A 26,921-nucleotide genomic window follows, 5' to 3' on the forward strand; every position below is an offset into this window, starting at 1 on the left:
GAGACTACCCTGCCCTGTCACAGAAGCCATGCTGGGACAAACAGGAAATGAATAAGTTGACAGGCCCCCACCATGGGAACCGTCCCCTCCTCTCCTCTTCGCCCTCCCCAACCCCATGACCTTTGCGGTTCTCTTTAGAAGAGATCTGTGTTAGACCACACTGCTTCTGCTGTTTTGACAGGCAGACTGTGTTCTCTGCTCACAGTGAGTCTAGCTCAAACCAAAGATTTGCAACAGGACAAAACCACTTTAGAACACTGTGGAGAGAAAGAATGTAGCTGATTGAGTCTCATGAGATCAAATCACAAGCAACCGGTTTCAGAATATCACTGTCATTATTATGATGTGTTTATCTGTCGCTCTTGCAACTGTTAAGTTCCCATATCCCGCAGGGATGCCTCTCCAAAGTCAGAGAACTGAGGTCCCAAATGGAATCAAACACTTTTAGCTTTTTAGGAAAACAATTCTACAACAAAAAACACATTATGATATCTTATCGATACTGTCAGGTGTTTAATGGACATTTTTGTTCCCACATCTGGTACTGATGGTCATGTCTGCTGATAATGTCACTGTCCAGAGGGAGTGTACTGGAATTGCTAAGTTTGTTGTCTACAATATAACATGAATAGAGCGGAATATATACAATACATTTGTAAATAGATACATGTGGAATGGTTATTGTGAAATCATGTGCAGGAGTTTGCGCATCAAGGAAGTAGGTTGAGATGATGTGACAAGTATTGTAATGGAAACGGTCTCTGCTAGTCGCTGTGATGTGGACTGTTCAGTATTATAATGTAAAAGGAATTCTGCTGCAAGTGGTTGCAAGCTTCAGCTCAGGTGCATCTTTATCAGGTGAACTAAGCTTAAAGCAACACAATAGAGGATGTTTCTTGCATTGTGTGAGTGTTACAAGATGAAAAGGACATTAAGTTACCAATTCATCTTTGCTTTTTTATTTGTCAGAGTCGCTGAGTGATATTAATTTGTCGGAGCAAATTAATTCAAATCAGACCCACCTCAAGATTTATTAGACTCAGGACTGGAGATGTGAATTCAAGTGCGCTACCCAAATAAAGAAGGGTTACTTCAAAGGCTCCTCTGTGGGTTTATAAAGTGGGCCACTCGGCAGCGAGACAGAGAGAGAGAGAGAGAGAGAGAGAGAGAGAGAGAGAGAGAGAGAGAGAGAGAGAGAGAGAGAGAGAGAGAGAGAGAGGAGCTCACCCTGCTTGGCTCTGAGTGATGGGAGCCTTGCTGAATGATGGTACAGTGGAAATAACCCGAAACAAGGAAAATGGGGTGTGTGGCTGTGGAGGGGGGCTCTCATTGACTTGGCCCAGATTGTGTGATTTATATGAGTTATTTGGCATGCATTTGGACAGTGAGGTAAGGTAATGGTGCACCAGGGAAGAATGCCAGCAGACACACCCCCTTTCCTCTGATGGGGCTGGTATGAGATCATTTGTTTGGATAAACTGAAGGGCCACATGGTCTCTCACACCCCTTTCACGTATATGATCAGAGCATTGATTTAACCGCCTTGCTCGTGTGGCAGAATTAGTGTCTGTGTCCACAGAAAGCGTATCATTTGTTGACCATGAGAAGCCCATGTTTACCGTAGTTTCAGCTAGGCTATATGTTTGCTAATAACACAGATGACATATATATATGTTCTTAACAATATTAAACTGGGGAAAGGCATTGACCATATTCACACTGGCAATTTACATCTTATTGTTTGGGTCCAAAATTGGAGGACCAATATATCACCCATGGGCATGCGATGAGTCTTGCTTTTGTGTTGTAACTTGAGTTGAATTTTTGCTCCACTCCAAGATAGCAGGAATCTCTTTTTTGTAATTAAACTCCATTTGTTAAATAAGAACAAATTTGGATGCACTGTTTTAGATGGGAGGCATACGATAATCCGACATCCCATTTCTCCGACTATGTGGCATCCGCGTGCGGTTAGGGTTAGGGTTCGGGTTTGGTATAGGGTTAGTATTGGAAACGTCGGAGGCATGCGCTGTCGGAGGAATGCGCTGTCGGACTAACGTATTGCACCCCTAAACAAGCACAAACTACAAACTCACTGGGAGGAGGGTATTACAACAGACAAACAAATGATAAAACACTGGCATACGTACGGCTCGACATCCCCAGTTAGAACGGAAAGAAAAACTGATCAAAATATTCCCTGACATGACATGTTGCTGTAATGTACCATCTTTAAATCACAAGAGACCATGATCTATACCCTCCTCCCAGTGAGTTTGTAGTTTGTGCTTGTTTAGTGATTCTCAATCTGCATTGACAAGTCGAGTCAGTCTTTATTTCTGACATATTTCACAGGCTTTTGAAATTATAGATTCCATGGCGGTCAGCAACATTGGCTATGACATGTAATGTCGGATATATTTAACATGATAAAGTTTGCAATTTTGTGCAGAGTGAAGTTCACAGTGTTGTAGTGCTAATTTTGGAAGTGGGGGAGCGCATCGAAACGTTTTCTAAATATGAAATTAGGCATCATCATCATTCCATCCCTGACGTTATTTTTCCGTTAAAATTGACCGCTCTCACCCTTTCTACCCCAGCCAGAGAGGTCTTCACACCTCTAGACCACCTGGAGACCGTCATTGTTCAAGTTAATGGGATCATTTACATTTCACTGTCAGCTAGGAGCCTGGCAAAGCAATTTCTCCCCTCTAATAATAATAATGAAATAAAAATTACAACTATGTTTATAATAATTCCAACCCGAAACCACAGATCTATGTGGTGATGTGTCACAAACTTGACCTATGGATTTATGAACCGTGCAACAGCGATCGTGCTCTTCAATGAAATAGCGTTTGTGGACCCGGTTTCAGACAGCAGGCAAAACCCTGTTTGTGTGCCTAATCCAAGCTCACCGCTACAGCGTTCGTTTTAAGTTTTGTCATAAAGTTTTTACATATCCATATTCCCAGTTACCCATTCACGTTTCCAGTTATAGCCTATATTATTATTTGTCTGCCTGTAAACCAGATAAAGCATAGCACTAGACACTATGTGAGGTGTGAGTGGGATTTAAACGATATTTAAAAGACAATGGTATCCCCGCTGTGCCGGGGAGAAGGCGTCAGAGCCTGTGAAGCCCCGAGGTGAGACAGTGGCCAATGGAATTGCAGGAAAAAACGGTCAATTTGATCTGAAGTCCGTCTGTGTGGTAGTTGGTCTTACTGCCGTCATGCAAATGTTAATACCCAGACAGGAACAATCCACTTGTATTTGGGTCAGCTGCACTATTTCCAATTCACACAAGGGGATTTGGTCGTAAATTTAGCTTGCAGGCAGGCGTAGCATGGATAGGGAGTCTTGCGATTCTCAGCACTGTGTCCTCCTAACAAACTCAAACCCGGGGAGGAGGCCGAAGGCGGCGAGCAAGAGAGAGAGCGGAGGAACACTGGGTGCTGACACCTTCACACATTAGCAGCATTTAAGGGTCTCCTCTGTGGAGCAACTCCTCCTCCTCCTATCCCTCTCTCTCTTCTCATGTTCTTCTCCCCTCCGCTCGCCCCCAGTTAACGTTCTCCTCTGTCACTTTTAATTGCCTCCTGGGGCTCTTGCTGGGGGTTGCTGTTGAACTCTCTGGCTCGCCGGGCGCGATAGGGTGCTTTGACGCGTTGCTCAAATCCCAAGAATGAAGGACAGAAAAGTAGGGAAAAAAGAGGACACAAGGGAGAATGAGAGGAATAGGGGTTGTGGGGTGGGGGGGGGCAGCAGCTTGACACGTCCTAGGCCTGTTGTGTGCAGCATGCATTTACTGAAAAAGGACATTAGCTTGTGTATTGTCCTTTTTGTCTAATATGTATCGACGAACACGTTTATGTGACTCTCCGTGTACAAAAGGCTGCCAGTGAGAGAGTTAAGTGTGTGTGCTCGTTAAGGGTGTGCACAGGTCATCATGACCCTAATCCTGCTTGCACGCACCTGCGGTTAATCAGCGCTTCTTTGATCGTTCAGAGCGTGCAGTGTCACATCAAACAAATTGCTCTGACGGTTCAGACGGACGGTCAGAAGTGTGTCGCAGTTCTCAGACATTGTGCTCGAATACACTCTAAGTTTCTGTGCGTTAATGCAAAATGTAAGTCCTGTGTTTACTATTTAAATGCCATTCATTTGTGTGGAATGTGCCCTGTGATGTTCCGTTTGTAACGCTGTTTGGGCGTCGGTGATGGCGTTTGATTGACAGTAGTATGACGGTGGCAAGCGTTTCCTTATTTGTTTTAGTTCATTGTATGTAACCAAATGAACCCCAGTCAATAATTATATTATGTTGTAAGTGCATTGAAGCACTGTTATGTTTACACTGTTTGTGGCTGAATAGTTTCAAGTGTAATTGAACACTGGGTATTAGGCCTAAGTATAAGTTCATCCTGAATATATATGTGTATAATCCATGTGGTATATGTATGCTGCTCATTGTCAAGCATTGTTAGTGAATGTATGTAGCTTAGACAATAATTCATGATGTATGCAAGCATAATGCCTTTGTCATATATATATATTATTGCTACTGTAATTATTTACTTTATTATTGCAGACACCACACACCAGAGTTGTACTGTACTGTGCTCATTGAAGTCTTCAGTAAATCCCTTAAATGAGAGAAGTTGTCTGTCCTGTGTTTTAATCGACACCCCTGGGTGAAGTGTGGAAGCTGGACCAGCAAGCCACTACAAACCAGTCCCTATACAGTCCTTTTCTTAACCCTCACTAACATTGAGGTCCTTCGAACCGGATCTACGCTTTACTTCAGGATAAGGATGGACCAGTACAGTGGTGGAACCCGACCGAAGAGGGATGCACATCCACCACCCCACCTGGGTGAATATGAAGTGGTCTATCCAAGTCATGTCCCACAAGATACTCATCCATTGAGCACAGTACAGTACGAAGACGAGCAACAACAGATGGAGGAGGGAGCAGCCAAGACGACCTCTCTCAGCTGTCATCAAGCCACCCCTTCCCAACTCCAGCATGGCAGGGATCGACGAGAGTCCCATGGCTCATCCAGCCGCGACAGGGAGTTGGAGGATATGTGGGAGGAGAACATGCAGCTTCATAGATCTCAGCTGGCCATCGAGAAGGACATTGCACATCTGAAATCACTTAAGGATGACATGAAGCAGCTCATGGAGACTGTAAGCCGCCTTACGGAAGTGATACCAGCAGTGGGTGGTAGCCGCCACACAAGGTCCATTGATCAGGAGCCGGCTGAAAGGCCTAACTACAGCTCCACACCAGCTCCACGCAATACAAGTCAGCAGACTCACAGGCCTACAGTGCATCTGGCCGCACCCCAACTGACAGCCTACAAACAGCAGCCACCAGCCCAGACGCTTGGGCCAGGACAGGCATCCACCGGGCAGTCCTACAGTGGACCCTATCAAGCAGAGTCAACCTATAGGGGGCCCAGGCCCACTATACCACACTTGAGCCAACGAGACCCAAGTCAGTTTGCCAAATTGAAGATTGCTCTAGAGAACCTGTTGCCTGCTGACGCAACAGAGCTCTTCAAGTACCAAATACTAACAGAGCACCTCAAGCTGGAGGAAGCGAGTCTAGTAGCGGACTCATACCTCCACTCTGCCACGCCGTATTCAGATACCATGGCAGCTCTGAATGAACGGTTCGGGCAACCACACCAGGTGGCACAAAAGAAGATCGCCAGTGTCATGGACTCCCCTGATATCCACCGCGGTGACGCCGCAGCCTTTGAGAGGTTTGCCTTACAAGTTCAGTCGTTGGTGGGACTGCTGAAGACCCTTGGCCGAGAAGGCGAGAGTGAGCTAGGCTGTGGGTCTCATGTAGCACGCCTGCTCAGTAAGCTGCCCCCTGAAATGAGATCAGACTTTCGTCGCTCCATGATCCACCGCCCAGGTGCCATGTACTCACTTCAGGACTTTGCTGCGTGGCTCCAGTGCGAGTCTTGGTGCCAAGACTTTGATGGCCAGTCGTCTAGCAAAGGACAGAAAGAAATCCAGAACCAGAAATCAGAGAGCCATCAGGGAAAGCGTTCAATATCTGTCCTCCATGGAGCTGAAGATGCTGCATCTCCTGCCTTGGCAGGGAAGAGCACCAAAGCAAAGGTGTATTGTCCCTACTGCGACAATGATGCACATTACCTGAACCAGTGTTCAGCCATCCAGAAGCTCACTAAGGCACAAATCACTGAGTGGATCCGCTCCAACCACAAATGCTGGCGCTGTGGAAGGTCCCATCGGGCGGCACAGTGCACCCTCAAAAAGCCCTGTGGGATCTGCCAGGGCAAACATTTGCAAGTCCTGCATGAGGTCAACAGCAGGGATCCTAAGGAGGAGCCAACAGACCAGAGTGCGCCAACTGAACAGAGTGCTCCCGCTGTCTACACACTCTACCTAGATCGACCAACGGGCCGCAACCGTGTACTGCTGAAGGTCATCAGAGTAATTCTGCGTCACGGTAAACGCACCCTAGATACCTACGCCATATTGGATGACGGTGCCGAGCGCACAATGCTCCTTCCGGCTGCAGCAGAGAAGCTTGGCCTACAGGGCACACCAGAGAATCTCGCCCTCAGAACCATCCGTCAGGATGTCCAAACGCTTCAAGGCGCCTCGGTATCATTCCGTGTTTCCCCTGCTACACAGCCCAAGAGAAGTTTCCCTATCAGTGGAGCCTTCACCGCAACTCGTCTAGGATTGGCTGATCATTCCTATCCTGTATCCAGCCTGCAGAAGAGGTACAAACACCTCGCAGGTCTTCCCTTAGAGCAGTTTGATAATGTCCGCCCACTCATCCTCATTGGAGCCGACCACCCACATCTCATCACCCCCAACAAGCCAGTGCGGTTGGGTCCGCCGGGGGGACCAGCGGCCATAAGAACGAGATTGGGGTGGGTGCTACAAGGCCCCACTGGGATGGTGAAACAACAGTCACGGCCACAGCAGTGCCTCCTGACGATGACAGTCCCAGACAAGTGGCCAGTGAAGCCAACAGCCTCAGCCGAGGAAGAGGAGTCAGAACTCCGTAAGTCAAACTTATGCGGAGTCACATCCACAGTGACTGACCCGCAAGTTCCAGACGCAGACCAGTGTAACACCCGGAGGGAGCTCCTTGATGTTACCCCTGTGAAGCGGGCGCTTCACGGGACGGCAGACCAACATAGTACAGCTGCCGACTATCAGAAAGCTGACATCCTCATCTTCCAGCAAGCCCAAGGGGACAGCATCCCAGATGAGCTGTGTCTCTTGGGAGCCAACAAGCCTGTTCCATCTAGTGGACGCCTTCCAACTCCGTCCCCGGAGTTTGACAAGTCTGATCATATCATCAGAGTCGGTGGGAGATTACAAAGATCGGAAGACCAGGAGCCAGCCACCCTGCACCCCATTGTGCTAAAATCAAGCCGCCCTGCCGGTGAACTCCTGATGCAGGAGTACGACAGGCGTCTGTGTCACCCTCGCCCAGAGCGAGTGTTCGCAGAGATGTGCCGTACACTGTGGATCCTCAGAGGGCGTGAGGCTATCCGTCGCCAGAAGCACGCCTGTGAAGAGTGCAGTCGATGGAAGTCTCGACCGCCAATCCCCAAGATGGCTGACCTACCAGCTGCCCGCAGTGGTCAAAGTCTCCTGTTGATGGGGCGGCTCGACGGATCCCTTCCTCAAGTTGTGTACCCAGATAAAGAGCTCCGCTGCAGACGCAGGTGGAGGCACTTTCGGATCTTGCCAGATCACTTCGTTTCAAGTTTCATCAGGCGTTACAAACCTGCATTGCAAGCCCGCCAGAAGTGGCACGCCACCAAGGACAGTCTCACTGAGGACACAGTTGTCATGCTGGTGGCCCCTTGGCCTCCCCCAGTGGGCAGACTTTTGTTTAAGCAAATAGCTTCCGCTATTTGGGGGCGGCTGTACAAAAGGCTGCCAGTGAGAGAGTTAAGTGTGTGTGCTCGTTAAGGGTGTGCACAGGTCATCATGACCCTAATCCTGCTTGCACGCACCTGCGGTTAATCAGCGCTTCTTTGATCGTTCAGAGCGTGCAGTGTCACATCAAACAAATTGCTCTGACGGTTCAGACGGACGGTCAGAAGTGTGTCGCAGTTCTCAGACATTGTGCTCGAATACACTCTAAGTTTCTGTGCGTTAATGCAAAATGTAAGTCCTGTGTTTACTATTTAAATGCCATTCATTTGTGTGGAATGTGCCCTGTGATGTTCCGTTTGTAACGCTGTTTGGGCGTCGGTGATGGCGTTTGATTGACAGTAGTATGACGGTGGCAAGCGTTTCCTTATTTGTTTTAGTTCATTGTATGTAACCAAATGAACCCCAGTCAATAATTATATTATGTTGTAAGTGCATTGAAGCACTGTTATGTTTACACTGTTTGTGGCTGAATAGTTTCAAGTGTAATTGAACACTGGGTATTAGGCCTAAGTATAAGTTCATCCTGAATATATATGTGTATAATCCATGTGGTATATGTATGCTGCTCATTGTCAAGCATTGTTAGTGTGATATCCTTCATTTCATTGTGAATGTATGTAGCTTAGACAATAATTCATGATGTATGCAAGCATAATGCCTTTGTCATATATATATATTATTGCTACTGTAATTATTTACTTTATTATTGCAGACACCACACACCAGAGTTGTACTGTACTGTGCTCATTGAAGTCTTCAGTAAATCCCTTAAATGAGAGAAGTTGTCTGTCCTGTGTTTTAATCGACACCCCTGGGTGAAGTGTGGAAGCTGGACCAGCAAGCCACTACAAACCAGTCCCTATACAGTCCTTTTCTTAACCCTCACTAACACTCCGTCTCCTATGTTCAATAGCAGCAATACAAGCTCATTCTACTGATTATCCCTGGCAATTCTTTGAGTATGGAATCACAGGGCATTTGAATTTGCCAACAGACACATTGAGCTTGCTTATCACAGCGCAGACGCGCGCGCGCGCACACACACACACACACACACACACACACACACACACACACACACACACACACACACACACACACACACACACACACACACACACACACACACACACACACCTTTTTGCTCTGCGGTAACTCCAGACAATCTGTGATACGAGCATAATTATGGTATCATGTTCTATTTATACATTTTCATTATGACAATGATGCTCCACACACAAACATCACATAATCCACCTGTCTGTCTGTCTGTCATCATTCTCATTGTCAACGAGGCCAAGTTGGCCCCAACAGTCAGTCACTGATGAGGTTGCTGATTGGTTGGACGGTTGAGCAACGAACTAGCCTATCACTAGAGCATTTGTCCCTCCGGCCTATGGGATGTAGTGTGTAGTAGTAGTGTGTTCTTGGTTGGCCCAAGCCCCCAGAACCACGGTAGAACAGTGAAGCGGCCAAGCCTGGTGGTCAAATCTGATATTGCATTTGCAGCACTTCCGCTGAGGCCAACTTGCCCTTGTTGACTTTTTAACAAGACCACTGCTGGCGGGGCAACTCCACTGTACCTGAAGCTGCATTCATTGATTTATGTTCTTATTTTATGTCAAATGAGACAGAAGATTCCAAATGGCAAGATGCTGTGAGGGAAATGCTGGCCTTATTGCCAAAGGTGTCAGGGTGCGCAATGGGTAGGCCCCAAAAACAGATGAGGTAGGCAAGAATGTTCAAATCAGAAGGTTTATTTAACAACCAGGGTTTCCAATAACCAGAAGTAGGCATAAAGCACTAACCCAAACACACGTGACATAGGTCTACGGACCAACAACATAATGCCAAGACGGGTTTAAATAGACAGGGAGTAACAGGATGCAGGTGAACTCAAACTACAATCAACACTGTGATTGGCTGGGGCACAACAGGACACAGATGGAGAACATAACTAATCAAGGGTAAGAGAGACAAGACAGGAAACAGTAAGCAAGGCAGACAGGAAACAATACTACAAAGTAAAAGCACAGAACACTAATGCAAAAGGCAGCAACAGAATGACAATACAAAATAGAACAAGCAGTATGCAGAAACATACAATATTCAGAACATACAATATGCACTTTAGGCCTAACCGGCCTAAAGTGTCCACAACCATATAAGGGCATATTCAAGGTCTAAATAATAAAGTCAAAGTCCACAGCCCGAGGAGAGAGAGAGAGAGAGAGAGAGAGAGAGAGAGAGAGAGAGAGAGAGAGAGAGAGAGAGAGAGAGAACAATAGATGGTGAAATGACATGGGGTGAGGAGACAAACACACAGAAACATTTGTTTCTGCTCCATATCAAGGGTTTGTCATCTTTTGTGTGTTCATAAATACACTGGTCTTAACATTGGCCCAGAGGCTCCATTGGTAGACCTGGTGGCTCTCATAACTCATTATCTTTGCATTGATCTTAATTGTATTGTGTGTTTCAGGTGCTGTTGGCTTGGCTTATGGGAGGCTCACGATCCCTCTCTTTACTTTAACCACAACCGCAGAATGAAGCATGAAGACTGACCTGGTACTCTGACCGAAGTACCAGCACCGCCACCAGTAGTGGACTCTGACCTGATACTGAGACAAAATAACCACCACCAGTACTGGACTCAGACTTCCACAGAGGAGAACAAAACAATAGGGGCTCATGGGACGTACGGTCACTACAGCGAGAGGAACGGCATGCCTGTTGCTGGCGCTGTGGATGTGGACCCAGCTCAGCTCCTTGGGTGAGGGGCTGAGGGCCCCGCGAAGGACTATAGGGGGGGAGCGGGGGCCCTCGGTGGGGCAGACGGGCCAGGACACTGACGGCGTGCCGCTCAAGCGATCCAAGCGAGGCTGGATGTGGAATCAGTTCTACCTGCTGGAGGAGTTCACTGGGACACAAATGCAGTATATCGGAAAGGTACGAGTCTGTACTTCATTGGCAGCCTCTCTCTGTCTTTCTCTGTCTCTGTCTCTCTCTCTCACACACACACACACACACACACACACACACACATACTAGAGATGCGCGGATCGTGGTTTTACCCGCAGGTGCCGTGGGTAACGGCAGTTTGGGTGGATTTGGGTCAATCAAATATAATTATTAATTAATATTGGATAAACCGCAGGTGAAATAGTGCGGGAATTAAATTAATGACATCTATCTATAGGCCTATTAGCTTTAAAAAGCACAAAATCTTGCTGTGAGTGCGTTTGTAGTATCTTTATATTACGTAAGTTAGCCGCCTACTCCACGTTGCTTTGCAGGCAGCCAGTGTTGCCAGATTTTGCGAGAGAAATAAGCAGCCAGGTCTATGAAAACAAGCCCAAAACAAGCGCCAAACAAGCCCAAAAGTCGCTTATAAAAAGGAGACATGGCAACAAAATGGGGAAAGTGAAAGTAACTGAATGAAGACGTGGGCTTGCTGTTACTATGGATATGGATTGTATACAGTCACTACATTGCGAAAGTGGTGAGTAACATTGTTTATAAGAAAACTAACGTCAGGAAAAAAAAAAATTTGATGCGGTTGGTGCGGATCTATAAATAGGATGACATAATTAATGCGGTTGGATAGCGGGTCGATAATGAACATGTATACGCGGATTTGGGTGACGAAAAACCCCATCCGCGCATCTCTAACACACACACTTTAGTATTTCTCTCTCTTCGTCACTAGCTGTTCTATTTGCCGTTGTTTTCTACCTAGAACATTATTCTTGTGTCTAGTGTTTTTCTCTCCTCAGTGAAGGGAACAGCTAATTTCCACAAGATAACTGAGCAAACAATACAATGTTATTGTTCTTTCCTTTTCTTTTTTTTTATTCAAACATTTCAAAACTCTTTGATCAAATAAAATAAAAACTGTGAAATATATTTATTTTCCTAAAATCACCTGCACAATCAAGAGGAAATAGTCCTAGTCGGGTGAAAATAAATATTCCTCCAGATACTTCCTCATTTTCATATGTAAATGACACCATGCATAGCAAAAACCTGTCAAGTTGATCTCAAATTAGATCCTGCAAAAAGTACAGTCCATAACCATAACTAGATACATAGATATGCTAGGGGACATCCATGTCATGTCCCTTGTAGGCTGCAGAGTTGTAGCCTGGTATGGCCAGACTAATATCACTGTGTAGATATTAGTCTGGAATCTCTGTATGGAACCTGCATTTCATAGGGACAAATAAAAAAATGCCTCTGGTGATAAATCCGCCCCATATTTGCATACTGGGCCCTGATTGGTCCCTCACAAAAATCCAATCAGAGGGGCCTGACCTGCAATGCCAGATTCGTCTGGAACCAGGCTAGCAGAGTTGTATGCAGTCCTGTGTATTTTATTCGTACTGCTACCTGTGTAGTTGTTTGGATCACGTCAATTCCACTTACATCAAGCCCCCCCCCCCCCCCCCCCAATCTGCAGGGGTAGTTTCTATTTTGTTCGACAAAATGAAAAACACAATGTCGACCCAGATAACGCTGGCTGGGAGGGTAGCAGCGAGGCAGGGAGGGCCAAAAACAATGAGCAATGTTCCGCAGAGCGGAAGTCAATTCATAGTTCTCCTCTCCATGCTCTGTACTGTAATTGAGGAGACGGTGAAGGCATCCTGGCAAGGTCAGGACGGCTGAAGAGGATTGTATGCGTGGGTGGGTGCGCTGGGGGGATTGCTTTGCATTGCTGTGGTGTGTATTCGCAGTGTGTATCCGTGGGAGAGTCATTCAACCAATTGAGATTACCCTCCCCGCAACATACATACATATACATACATAAATACGTACAGCACATCCTCCCGAGCGAGGCTTGACCTTCAGCCCCTCCATTTCCCACCCTGTTCCTGTTCCAGTCCTCCTTCCTCCCGGCCATAAAAGGATTCACAACCTCCGTGTGGTCGGAGAGAGAAAATACAGCAAGAAAAAACATGGGCAAACTAAAAATAATATAATGCAAAAAGAAAACGAAAAGAAAAGGGGACAGAGATCGGTGGTGGCTCTAATCAAACCACTTCGTCTTCAGTGGGAGCAGTGATTGATGTTGCGGCTCGTCCTTCTTAAACTCGTACAAGGACTAATAGTGAGAGAAAAATTGATTATAGCGGTGGTATGAACTTAACTGAGAGTGACCCCGTTTTGAGCTGGGAGGTGATGCCCATAGAGCCCTTTCTCCAGAAGACACCATTAAAGCATCAGCTAAACCATCGAGCACCACACTTAATCATGACTCTGTGAGCGACCCCCCCACCCCACACACACACACACACACACACACACACACACACACACACACACACACACACACACACACACACACACACACACACACACACACACACACCCCAGTGCACACACCTGGGATCCTTTTCTCATCCACATGGATGCCAGCTCTCTCCACTAGTCAGTTGCCACACAGGATTGCCTGTGTATAGATCTTATCTGATTGCCATTACTGATTGTTAATTTTGCGATAAAGTCTATGTGATGAATGGGGCACTGAGGGGGAATTAATAGCTTTTAGAACACATACTGTATAGATATAGATATATGTACCTCTGTGTACTTCTCCGTGCTATCGTGGTAACTGGTGCTCATTAGTAGGCGCGCTGCATGTGGGCCTTTAAGCAGCCCTGGCTGCAACATGGACATGGAGGGGGGGTGGGGCAGTTTGTTTATTTAATAATTTCTTGCGTAGCCAAAGGGCACATCTCCACTGGGGGGAAAAAAGCTGGTTATAATGGCCTCTGGGTGAGGACTGTTTGTGCTACTATGATTTCTCATAAAGTATTTACAGCCACTGATCGGCCCCAGTGGTTCTAGGCCTGGTGGGTATAGGCGCCTCGGCGCAGTCCATTGCAAGCAGGCAGACAGGCAGTGTTGGTGTCAAGCACGAGTACATTACAGTTGCATACAAACACACGCACTCACGCATGCATGCATGCATGTACATACCCACACTCAGGCTCAAACTGATGCTCAAATATTGGTGTGCTAAGCGCTATAATACAGATTGTCCCTCATTCTGATGAAAATGCCTAGGTGTGTGTATGTGCGTGCGCATACACGTGTATACTAGGGTTTAACATTTTCCGGGAAATATCTAATTTTAATTCCCGGGAATTTTCAGACCTTTTCCCGGGCTTCCCGGGAATTCCCGTTAAAGGGTAAAAAAAAAAAAAAAGTGCCCACTAAAATGCATTTATATGCTTAAATAGCCAATTTTACATCGAGGTGCCCAAATGTCCCTATTGTGTCCAGTGTCCACCTATGAACTTGCACTAATAATGACTTAAGTTGATTTTTTAAATCAAATAAATATAATATATAAATATAATATAGTGCCCTGGCGGAGATCTGCCCTGTTGCGCAGCAGTGGGTGAAGACGATTAACTTAAACGAGGAGCTGCGCTGTGCAGCCAAAACGCACTCAAACAATGTCAAACTCTAGCTGCTGAAATAAACGTTCCATTTGTATCATTATTGACAAGAGAACAGAACATGGATGTTGTTTGCAAAATGATTATTTATTTATTGTCCATCAGAGCGCCGGTGAGGTCACAGCTTATCTCTACTTTTGTAGGATATTGATTTGATAGCCTATAAACTTGTAATTTGTTTGCAGTTATTAATTTATATTAGGCTATAGGCTACTTGCTGGATATTAAGACTCCATTTTGGGATGTCGGCTGTATGTTGTCAAATGTATTAATCTATATTTTGTTGTTGATCAAATGTCGGGTTTTGTAGTGTGATTTTGATGTGCACATGCATGCGCTGCCGCCCGCTGCCACTGACAATCAATGAGACAGACAGCTGTTGTGCAGTTAACTTGTTGTACTGGGTAGTTAGTAAATGGTAGTTTGAACGTTCTAAAATGCAAGTGTAGGTAGGGTAGGCTACATTAATGATGATAAAACAATCGGACCACATCGGTCTAATAGCCTACTTTCGCTCTCTCTCTCTCTCTCCCTCTCTCTCTCTCTTGCTCTCTCTCTCCAGCTCTCCCGTCTCTCCTCTCTCTCTATCAAAAGCATTGCTTGGCTTGCGCGCATTTTAAGCTGGAATATAGGCTCGAAATCAAACCTACCCACTGTTTATGCAGCGTTTCACTTGATGTTGAATATCAACTAGTCAACTGGTGTCTACCGTATTGACAGCAGAGGAAACGTTGAAATCAGCGTGCGCAGGGCAGACATGGGGCATCACGGCCACTTGTGTTTTAATTTGTTCATTACTGTTACATTCAGTGCGTCCCATATGGTTCACAACGGGACGATGGGACCCTGCCCTGGTCGGCAACGCGGCAAGTAACTTGGCTAATTATAATAGTAATAATTCCTCCGCGCTGTAGATAGGCCTTTCTACTAATTAGTATTCATTTCTAACAAAAAAAAGAAAAAACGGGATCCCGGGAACCGGAGTCAGTTCCCGGGACGGTAAATAACCTCGGGATTCCCGGGATTCCCGTATCCCGGGAATCCCGGTGTTAAACCCTAGTGTATACGCGATTCATTTAAGGGTCAAGATTTGCTGGTTTGAAAATATGGTCACCTTATTCAGTAGCAACTAGCAAGTAGCTCCACATGTTATTATCCACATGGGGTTTACTGCCTTCCACTGTGTTGTCATGGAATAAACAAGGCCCAGCAGTCTCTTGCAGCAACCCTGGAGCACATGATGGCACACACGTGTCGATTCACAGGATGAGACCCCCCGCCCTCCCCCCACACGCATGTGACGGAGGGTGGCTGGAGAGACATCTTCAATTATGTTCCTGTGCTCGGTGGCATTGAGCTGGCAGGTGGGGGCGTTGATGATGTCACGAGATAACATGGTTGGCAAACAGCTGTCCGACAACATCGCAGGGGCAAGAGGGAGATGTCTGAGTGAGATAGACCAATATTATCGTCTCACAATCCAAAACTCATCCCCTCAACACCACCCCTACGCTCTTGCTATCACTCACCATCCACCACTGTCCTCACACATACACACACACACACACACACACACACACACACACACACACACACACACACACACACACACACACACACACACACACACACACACACACACACACACACACACACACACACACACACACACACACCCACGCACGCACGCACACACACAGGCGACCTGAATGGGGGGGGGGGGGGGGGGGGTGGACAGTCTCTTCGGGCTATGGGATCGAAACCATGGCTACGCTGTCCGGGTGATAGGAAAAATAGAAAAAAAAGCAGTGCCGTGGATTTCAAAGGGATGTTTTGGAGCCGACGAAATCCTAAAATGTAAACATAAAGTGCCTGCATTGAACGGGTTGAGAGTTAAAGTGTCCCACTTGATTAAACTGCAGAGATACTGAAGTGCATTATAGCCTACTGTATATCATTCTCAATAACAGTGATCAAAGCTACTGAAGCAACACATTAAATAATGGATCTTTACTTTCGTGCTGTTTGTTGTCCATGGTGTGGGCTAGAATGCATGTCAAACAGCTCATATATGAGAAATACAGCAGCATCTAAAAATCATCATGCAGGAAGCCTGCTTGATTCCTCCGGACTGCGCGAGTTGAGGATTTGTTTTGCTTTAAATAGGTAAGGTTTAAATAAAGTATTATCTGAGTGTTGTTATGTTGTATAGGTATGGATATGGATTGGTACGGATGATTTAAAATATTAATTTTGGAATGAACAATGCCTTTGATGTGAGGAGGTGTGCTGATTAGTCACAGACTGACTGATATACAATGTTGCTGGCCGCCACGGAATCTAGGTAATTAGGCCAATATCAAATCAAGCGGCTTAAGGGGGAAATTATCGATCGCTTGTAACTCCAAGTAAGTTTAATTCATTTTAGTTTATAAAGGCTTTGATCTGAAATCGTAGTTGATATACAGACACATGGTAATCCACACAGCAGTAGAACACATTTAGCCTCTATATAACTCGTTTTCAATTATAAAAATGTAAAAATTCACTCATTACATTTCCTATAATGAAGACAATGGATAATGATGTTATCTATCTATAATAGGGGCGGCCATAGCTCAATGGTTAGTGAGCCTGCCTAGGGAGCCAGAGGCCCTGGTTGCCCCAGGTCGATGAAATGAAATTTGTCCCTTAGCAAGACTCTTAAACCCTAATTGCTCACAGGTTCTCATTGGAAACAAGACCACAAGGACTTTCATGAACAACCTGTTAAAAGGAATTATCCTTATAGACTAATATTAGAACACACTTCCAACAATAAAATACTTAATGTTATTAAAAAATAGTGACATATGTGGTGTTAAGGGTCGAAATGTACCCATATACCATAGAAGGTGAAAAGTCATTTATTTTTCATAAACCCAAACTTTATTTTACTCCTAATAGCAAATGCAAATTGAGGAGTTTCTCTCTCTCTCTCTCTCTCTCTCAAACATGTACACTTTGAAAATTGACACTTCGGTCGGAATTGAGCCACACTTCTCTGCCAGGTCATAATTTGACCCTTAACACCACAGATGTCACTTTTTTATAGAGACCATCAGAATTAACTAAAATTGTGGTAATACATGTTGTTGCGTTAAAATAGCTGTTTCTGAGGATATCATGAAGCCTTGTTCCAATAAAGAAATGTAAAGGGTACTTTTCACCATTGGCTAAGCTGTATGTTTAAATGCCTGTCAGATTGCCAGGCAATGCTAGACTGTAACACACTTGTGTTTGTTACAGTCTCCTGCTTGCTGGTTTTATTGTGAATCTGTGTCACAGAGGACAAGAGAAGAAGACGCTAGTGGGCTGTTGATATGCTGAAGGCTTCGCTTCGTAGTGACTGGACTGAATGCACACGTATGTGGCTTTCTTGTTTCCCCCATATAGTGGCAGTTTAATAGTATTTCTGATATAAATTGATCAGGTGGGGTCATTGTGAACGCACATAGGGCTCCTGGATTGATTGCTGGGTGAGTCTCTCTCTCTCTCTCTCTCTCTCTCTCTCTCTCTCTCTCTCTCTCTCTCTCTCTCTCTCTCTCTCTCTCTCTCTCTCTCTCTCTCTCTCTCTCTCATATGAGCAGCCAGGGCTCAGCAGTAAATTCTCGTCACCAGCAAGGTGGGGTGAACACATGGGAGTGGATGGAGGTCACAATCCTCCTATCGTGGTTAAGCTTCAGGGGTTTAATACTTCTAAGCAGTTCTGTAGCATGCGTCAGGGAAAGTGCCAGAGAGAGAGAGAGAGAGAGAGAGAGAGAGAGAGAGAGAGAGAGAGAGAGGGGGTCAAGATCACTCTGTTTCCATAGAGATGAGTCGACACAGCATATGTCACACTGTCTATCAACAGAATGATGGGAACTCAATGTTTTTAACTTAATTGTCATTGTCGTGCTAGCAGAGATAGGCAGCCAGATAGACAGTCATGGAGAGGGACATTGCTGCTGAAGCATTGGGAGGAAGATAATACCGTTGAAATTGGCTGTTTTCAGCCAACCAAGTCTCGCTTTGGAAGCATGCACTTTAAAGCAGAATTATAAACACTCCAAAAGGAAACCCTGCACAGCACTCTCCTGATTCGGACAGGCAGAGACACAACAGCAAAATAAAGAGATAAATATAGCTGCAAGCAGCGATAATACGGGGCCAGGGATTGCAGAGAGAAGAAAGAAGCAATGATAAGTAATATGCACAATAAGCCATAGAAACATAGAAGACTGAACAAATTAGCATTTTAAACCCTCAATAACCCTAACCTCAGTAAAACTATGCCTTCCCCTAACCTCAAGAAACAGTACGCGTAAGCCTACGAATGCCAAATCATGATCGCCTCAACACATCGTCGGGGACAGGGATCGAACCGGTGACCTCCGGACTCATCGGCTTCCTTTCTTCTCATTGAGCTAGATATATGGCTTCCCTGACAGTGTCTGTTGATATATATAATTATTTCTGTCCCTGATGGACCAAGCCTCTGTTTTGCTAACTACTCTAGATCACTGGTTCCCTAACCATCTACCGATAGAGAAATTGTACGTCTCCTCGGAACAGAAAACAGTGAAAGTAGACGATCTACAGGCTCACAAAACGTTGCTATCTGAAAAGTTGTAAGATTGTAGATCGGCTATTTTCACAATGAATTGGTCAGCCTTTCACGCACAATGGAGCTGCCTCCTTTACACTGACACGTGACAATTTTCTTTAACCTCTATAAAACTGTAGTCTCACACAAGCTCATATTATGACATCTTATTAGCTTCAAAATTAGCCCAAACATGTATGTGAATGATTTAGACAAACAGATTTGATATGTAAAAAGAACATGCAAACTATATGTTCCACCTGGGTCTACTAGCTTTAAGGATTTGGTAAGAGAGGAAGAGAGGGAGGAAACAGATGCATACACTTCAGTGATCACCCTTGCATAAAGACAATAGTAATTGTAATCAGCCTGCTTTGAGCAGACTGCAGTTAAATGTGTGTTTGTGACACAGAGAGAAACCTGTGAACTTTGAGTGTGACTGTCATAGACATAGACTGGCAGCTCCTGAAGGAAGAAAATAGGAAGGAACATTGATGTGATAATTAACTCAAAGAGAACAATGGTCTCAGCCTTAATCAATGCGTCTACAGGAGAACAATAGGTTTGACTTGGAGCTCTCTTTGGACGAAAGATTGTGAGAATTATTTCTTGATATTTTTACATGACCATCTACCATATGGCCGAATTTCGTAAAAAGCGACAGCACGGTTCAGCCAGAACTGCGAAAAGTGTCAGAAGAACTAAAATAATGCAAATACTAAAACAGGTCCAGAGCTGAGCTCTGGCCCCGTAACTACTTTCCCAATATAGAAGAGTAGTGAGAGAAAAACTAAATACAATCAATACAAAAAAAATTAAAAACAGACAAAAAGTAACTTTTTATGTAGTATTGACAAACGTGAATAAAGTTGTGTATAGCACATAGAAAAGTTGTTGACATTGTTGAATTCAATCCTTTCTTGGTTGACTGAGAAAAATAAAAGTATTAAACCAGACAAATACATATTGATAGTAATGCTAATCCCAAGATGCTAAAACCTTGCAGCAGGTATGCCTTTACTTGGCTGATAGAGAGAAAATGACGACAGCCATTGTTGTCCCCCCAGAAATATTCAAGTACGGAGAATAGCACTTTAGACTTTAATCCACAAAGCTGCTCATTTCTCATGTGCATGTTCGCCCTGTTACAACAGCATGGATTAGTAAAGCTCCCGCACACCTCGCATGAAATGCCTTTTAATATGCGATGCGACTGCTCGGGTGGCACCGGGGTAAATACCTGTCCACCACCATGCACTTTAGGTGTTCAAATCCACCATGGTGCATCCGGCTTTGCTGAGCGCTTATAGGAACACAATTGGCCATTGTTTGGCGGAGTGAAGCCGGGCGGGGACGTTGTTTTTTGACGCTACGTCAGTAACTCCTATGAGAAGTGCTACTGTACGTCCTCCTTTCCTCACTGGCAGGTGAGTGAGCATACAAGAGCAGTGGCAACACAGCAATGTGTGGGGAGGGTTATAACAACTAAATTGGGAGAACAAATTACGGAATACTCTATATAAAATAAAAATCACACCCAGTGTGAAGTGGGCGGTGTGGTCACAGTGGTCATCACATCTATCTGTAAATAGCGAAAAATGTTCTGTCTTGACAGGGCAAACTCTTTACTAACTTGCTCAAATGACATGAAAACACCACCTTTAAATTTCTTGCTGACATTTGAAATTCCCTTATTAGTCCACTGATTGAAAGAATGATCCAAGACTGGAGACATTTTGTGTTGAGCTCTCTGTAATTTATCCGTCGGAATTAAAATGTCAGAGCATGCGAAACTGGGGTGGAATCAAGGCAGGAGATAGAGAGAAAAGAGTAGGATGAAGACAAAGAAAGTTATTTTGGCATGTTATTGATCATGTATGATCATGTATGATAATGCACACACACACACACACACACACAGACACACACACACACACACAGAGCTGTTCAGTCCGGTAAGCTGGATAGCGGCCCAGCCTAGTAAGGGACTGACATTTATCACCACACGTTCCGTATGCACAACCCATAGGTTTCTCATTGATGTGCACTCCGTAATCTGAACTCACTGACCATTTCCAATGTGGCACCTTCGATGTGTAACCTTCTAAATGATGTTATTTGCAGTGTTGTGAACTTCACAAACACAAGCTCAAGTGCTCAGTATCCTTATTTTACTGACAAATTCCTTAAGATCTCAACCTTCTGTTTAATAACATCTGAACCGATCACATTTAGCCTCAAAAATGTCTTCGCCAAAGCATTGACTTGTCAGACTCAAAACAAGCAAGAGACGAATTGAATATGTAGACTCAATTGAGCATCTTTAAATGAAGTGTTTGCGGACAATTTAATAATGTCATTACCCCCTTCCCACTGTGTTTTCTCTTCCCAGCTTCATTCAGACTCGGACCCGGGCGACGGCAGCGTGAAGTACGTACTCTCCGGGGAGGGTGCTGGGACTCTGTTCAAGATAGACGAGAAGTCGGGCGACCTCCACGCCACCAAGAGGCTGGACCGCGAGGAGAAGGACATGTACATCCTCCATGCCACGGTGGTCAACCGCTTCACCAACGAGGTGCTGGAGGGCGACTCCGAGTTTGTCGTCAAGATCCACGACATCAACGACAACGAGCCCAGGTTCACCAGCAACCCCTACATGGCCCGGGTCCCCGAGATGTCTGACATTGGTGCGTACCCTACGTGTTCTATTGTGTGTCTACTAGATACCAACCACGTATGTGGGAATGTAGGCTACATACTCTACATGTCTATCTATTTAATGTATGGAATTATGCTGATGCTTTGCCACTGTTACAACCTATAGCCTAGGGGTCACTAGGTGCAACAAAGAATGGTCTCACTCTTTCCCAGTCCCCAAACACAGCCAGTCCACAAAGTCAAGGATTTATTTTATACTTAAGATACCTTTTACCTCAGGGTGGGCACATGAACTCCTAAATACAAAACAAAAATAGTATTCTTTCCCAACTTAAAATAAACCAAAAATACAAATGTCTTACCTTACTGAAAAAACAGAGGACAAACTGATATAAAACTAGAAAAAGTGCTCCTCGGAGCACAGGTCTCCGCCAGGTCAGGTAGGCTACTGTGGCCTCCTGGTGGCGCTATAATAGGCCGACGTGAAAAGGGTGCCATTTCTTCTTAGGCCTTTCACGACAATCGGACACTGACTGCACTCATGATTTGAGGCATTTTGTTAAAAACATGTGTTTCGCTAAATTAGACCTGTTGGTGGCGCTATAACAGGCCAATGTTAAAAGGGTGGCATTTGTTCCTCAACATAGTGTGAATGTGCGTGCAAAGTTTGAGCGCAATTGGACGGTGCGTTCATGATTTGCAGAATTTTGTTCAAAACAAGCCAATAATGCAAACTTTAGATGTCAATCTTAGCCAATCAGTATGGAATATGAAAAATCAAACACATCCGTCGTGATCACATGACTATAGAGATCATGTGTACCGATTTGCGTGAAATTTGGATAAAATTGGAAGGAGTAGTACAAAAAAATGTGTTTTACACAAGTCGGCCTCCTGGTGGCGCTATAAAAGGCAGATGTGAAAAATGCAGGGCAAAGGTTTTTCCTTGACCTATAGGGAGTGTGCAGAGGTTCTGCTCTGGTATCCAGGGACTGTGTGTGCACAGTTTGGCTGCGAGCAAGCCAACGGTGCCGGAGATTAGCTGTACACAGACAGATCGAATGACGGACGGACACACGGACACACGGACGGACGGACAGGGGGTAAAACATACTCTCTCGCCATGCCTTTCGGCCTGGCGGAGACAACAAAAGAAAAGCCACTCAACCCTACACTACTCAAGATTGTACACTGAACCACATGTTAACCCTAGTAAATCCAACACTAGCAAACACTGTGACTTTTAAGACTAGGCTGGTCAGGAGGAAGACCACTGATTACCTGGAGACAGGCACTATTATAGTGAAGTCCATGAACACAGGAGCCAATCACCAACGATGTTCAGACACCAGTCACAGTCAGACACCATTCACACCAGCTGGAAGTCAATCAGTCACTCATCAGCACTCAATCACACACACACCAATGAGAGGAAAAGACAGGCAGACACAAACAGCACAAATACACATGACCCCTAGGGTCATAACAGCCACAAAGCCCTTTCCCAGTAATATTTGACAGGTTTAAGCCCTTTCAACCAAGTGCTTTGACACTCGGGAAGAGCCATACGTGCTGTGTGCATGAGGAGAAGGGACAGGCAGTGATAAATTATCCATCTAATGAGTGACTGTGTGTGCGTGCGTGTGCGTGTGTGCTCGGGTGATCAGGCTTACATGGGTTTACAGTTCAAACAGGATAGAGACATTACAAAATTCCAGTCTTACCGGATCAATGGGAGTTTATCAATCATAATAATAGAGGCAACTAGAGGATGGCTTGACTAATTAAATGAGAATCATTAGGAAAAATAAACAAAGTAAACCCATCTCTGTGACGGTTACAGCTGTACGAGAGCAGATAATCTTTTAAATAGAGTATCTTATTAAAGCGGTGTTTGATTTAATTACTGCAATTGTCAACTCCGTCATTGATGAGAATAAATGTTCTACTCACCCTCCCCAATTTCTCAGACATTACCGTTGTTGATTTTGCATTATCGTTTGTTCTTGTCACTCTACGCTAAATTAAACTTTAATTACTGTTCGTAGCCAGCGAGTGCAGACTGAGCTCTGGAGTATTAGATAAATGGTAAATAAAAAGAGATCCTAATCAATACTTGCACACATACAGGCAGCTCATGCTTGGCTACTGCTGCTGCAGTTGTTGTTCTCTGGGACTGAGGGTCACTTAGTCCTGGGGCCAAGCCAGATTTTGGTACCACCTAAGGTGGCCGTACATTTTTGGTATTTCTGTATTCCTACATATCTCTAGTTTATATTTTGGTATGATACATCTTCCATTTCAGTAGCTTAATGACAGTAATCACTCTAAACCGGCTAATGTATCCGGTAGGAGACACAAAGTAGAATCTTTGTGTCTCCTACCGGAAATACACCCGGGCATCAAATTATTGCGACAAAAAACAAAATATATCCATGTATTCAAGGCTTCATGGGGTGCGCAATTGATAGAAAATAAATCATTTTTTGGGTGAACTCCTCCTTTAAGTTTCCCAGGGGGACTCTCTACCCATTCAGCTATGACCACCCTAGACCGAAGGAGGGTCAACTTTTACAAGCTTATGGAAAGCAGTCTTTTTGCAAAAAACGAAGTTATCAATTGCACACCCCATGAAGCCTTGAATACATGGATATATTTTGTTTTATGTCGCAATAATTTGATGCCCGGGTGTATTTCCAGTAGGAGACACAAAGATTCTACTTTGTGTCTCCTACCGGATACATTAGCCAGTAGGTAGTGATAACTGCCATTAAGCTACTGAATTGGAAGATGTATCGTACCAAAATATAAACTAGAGACATGTAGGAATACAAAAATACAAAAACTTTACGGCCACCTCAGGTGGTACAAATTTGTGAAAATATCAGTGTTGGCCCCTGGACTAACTGGTCTTTTGAGCAAACTGTCACAAATGTGTGCTTGCGTGCGTGCGTGCGTGCGTGCGTGCGTGCGTGCGTGCGTGCGAGAGAGAGAGAGAGAGAGAGAGAGAGAGACAGAGAGAGAGAGAGAGAGGATGCCATTGGAAGCAGTGCAGGTGCCCATGGCAACAGCCGAGGTATGATGTCACCGCTTGGCAGAGCATGTGTTCCTGATTCTTAGTAACTACGTCCAGACACTGCCCCTTTAAATATGACACACGCATTCAGAGATGACTGACTGTCACCACAGCTAGAATTATACCATTGCCTGGTTTATATTAGGATTGCTGTAAAGTCTACACATCATAGACTAAATAGACTCAACTTATTTTTCGAAATTATTTGTCAAGTGCAATAAATAAACAGGAAGTATTGGTGAAATTGTGGGATACTTTGAGATTGTAATGCTTCTGATACAACAATGAGACTAAAGATCGACCTGGAAGCAACTTAATGCAAAACAGCGATGTGCTTCTCGTATGCACAGGATGGTGGAGAAACCACCACAATTCCACGGAGGACCACTCCCTGCTTGGTCTTTTTGCGTTATGATCCACGGAGATGTAATGTATCTTCATGTTCATGTTTGGCCGAGGATGAGTTACTGTTACACCACGGCAGCAACGTACTGTAAATAAACACCCAAACACATGCATAGTGAATATGACGCAAATGTTTAGATACACATGCCTTCTACAGTATATGGTATATATGTATAATCTCATACTGGACATTCTGTGGATCTGTTGTAGAACAGGCAATAAAGGTGGCAGGTATGCTCGCTCTCTCTCTCTCTCTCTCTCTCTCTCTCTCTCTCTCTCTCTCTCTCTCTCTCTCTCTCTCTCTCTCTCTCTCTCTCTCTCTCTCTCCACCATCTGTTTTTTCAGTCACACTGTCTTCTCTACAACACACAATTCCTCATCCTTACAAATGACATTTTATGAGGTTGTAAAGCAAACTCACATTTTTAGCCCTTGATATTAAATTAGCAGAAGTTATTTGGGTCATTATCCTCATTGTATTGTACAATTACAGTGTACTGTATATTTATTCCAGTCTGCCATTAAATATTTCTAGTCAATTAATTTCCTTACGCATGTAATGAGGCGCTTTGCCCTGCAAGGCACCATTTGGGAGGTAGTACTTGGCTACCCACTTGCTTTTTGTGCTCTACTGATATAGATGCCTCAGCCATTCCTCTGGAACAAGGAAAAGAATCACAGCCATTCACCCACAATCAGACATTAGCCTTGCTAGGTCCTCGAGATATCCAAATGCACTAATAGCTTTCTTTTGGTTGGCAAAGTAGAGCAGCATATCAATGCCAGCTCCACTGCGTAGTGAGAGAAAGAGGGTGAAGTAATACTTAAAAAATACATCAGGACTCATCAGTAACCTGCAAAAATCAATCAGCTATGAGGCTATAAGTGCCCTGAGGCTGCCTGGCAGATATCTCCTCAGGTAATGTGACGGGATAAGAAATTATTGATCATCTCTTTCATGCCTGCGCCGTGGCCAGCCATGGCCGGAGGCATTATGTTTTCAGGTTATTGACATTTGCCTCAAATGTACACAAGGATGAAATTATTAGAAGTAGGTGGTCAAAGGTCAAATTTAAAGGTCACTTTCACCTAATGTCTGTCCCATTCTCGTGAATGCAAGAACTCAGGGACACCTTGAGGGAATGATATGACATTAGGAACAAAGGTCCACTTGGACCCAAGGAGTAACTGATTAGAAGTAGGTGGTCAAAGCTCAAGGTCATTGGGACCTCAAAAACATATTAAATAAATATGTAGTCTTCACCACATACAGTATAATATATGAGTCTGGAAAGACATAGATGTAAACTGCAACTGGTTGGCCGAGGCATAAACCGCAATATGGTATTTCAAATGTTATCCTAATCATTTGTTTTGCTTTTAAAGCATGAGTGAGCATGAATACAAGAAGATTTGACACCTCATCAGAAGGTGCATCAACAATTATCCACAACTAATAGTTTTCAACAGTATCAAAGAGCTCATCTAATCTGCCACCATTTGTCTGCTCTTCTCTCTCCTTCCTGCCACTCTCTGCCAGGCACCTCTGTTATCCAAGTGACGGCCACAGACTCAGATGACTCCACGTACGGGAACAGTGCCAGGGTGGTCTACAGCATCTTGGAGGGCCAGCCTTACTTCTCTGTGGATCCCGAGACGGGTCAGTGTCCAATGTGTCTCTTCAGTCCCAGTACTGGATCATGTGACTACTTAATATTCACAGGTTTGGCCCCTGCAAGTAAGTA

The 26,921-nt window shown here is 44.7% G+C and overlaps 1 protein-coding gene across 1 annotated transcript in view; it reads left to right on the forward strand.

The window, feature by feature from the left end:
• Positions 1-10,682: 10,682 nt before the first annotated feature.
• The window catches only part of LOC311039409 (cadherin-6-like), a gene marked incomplete at its 3' end in the record, with an annotated part of 42,767 nt that continues 26,528 nt past the window's right edge, over positions 10,683-26,921 (forward strand). The window contains exons 1-3 of the mRNA XM_084049284.1: positions 10,683-10,898; positions 21,430-21,724; positions 26,717-26,836. Of these exons, the coding sequence (XP_083905410.1) occupies positions 10,698-10,898; positions 21,430-21,724; positions 26,717-26,836 (616 nt within the window). The 5' untranslated portion in view covers positions 10,683-10,697. The remainder of the gene's footprint in view (positions 10,899-21,429; positions 21,725-26,716; positions 26,837-26,921) is intronic.

Source organism: Gymnoscopelus microlampas, assembly GCF_963454915.1.
Source record: "Gymnoscopelus microlampas genome assembly, chromosome: 22".
NCBI lineage: Eukaryota > Metazoa > Chordata > Actinopteri > Myctophiformes > Myctophidae > Gymnoscopelus > Gymnoscopelus microlampas.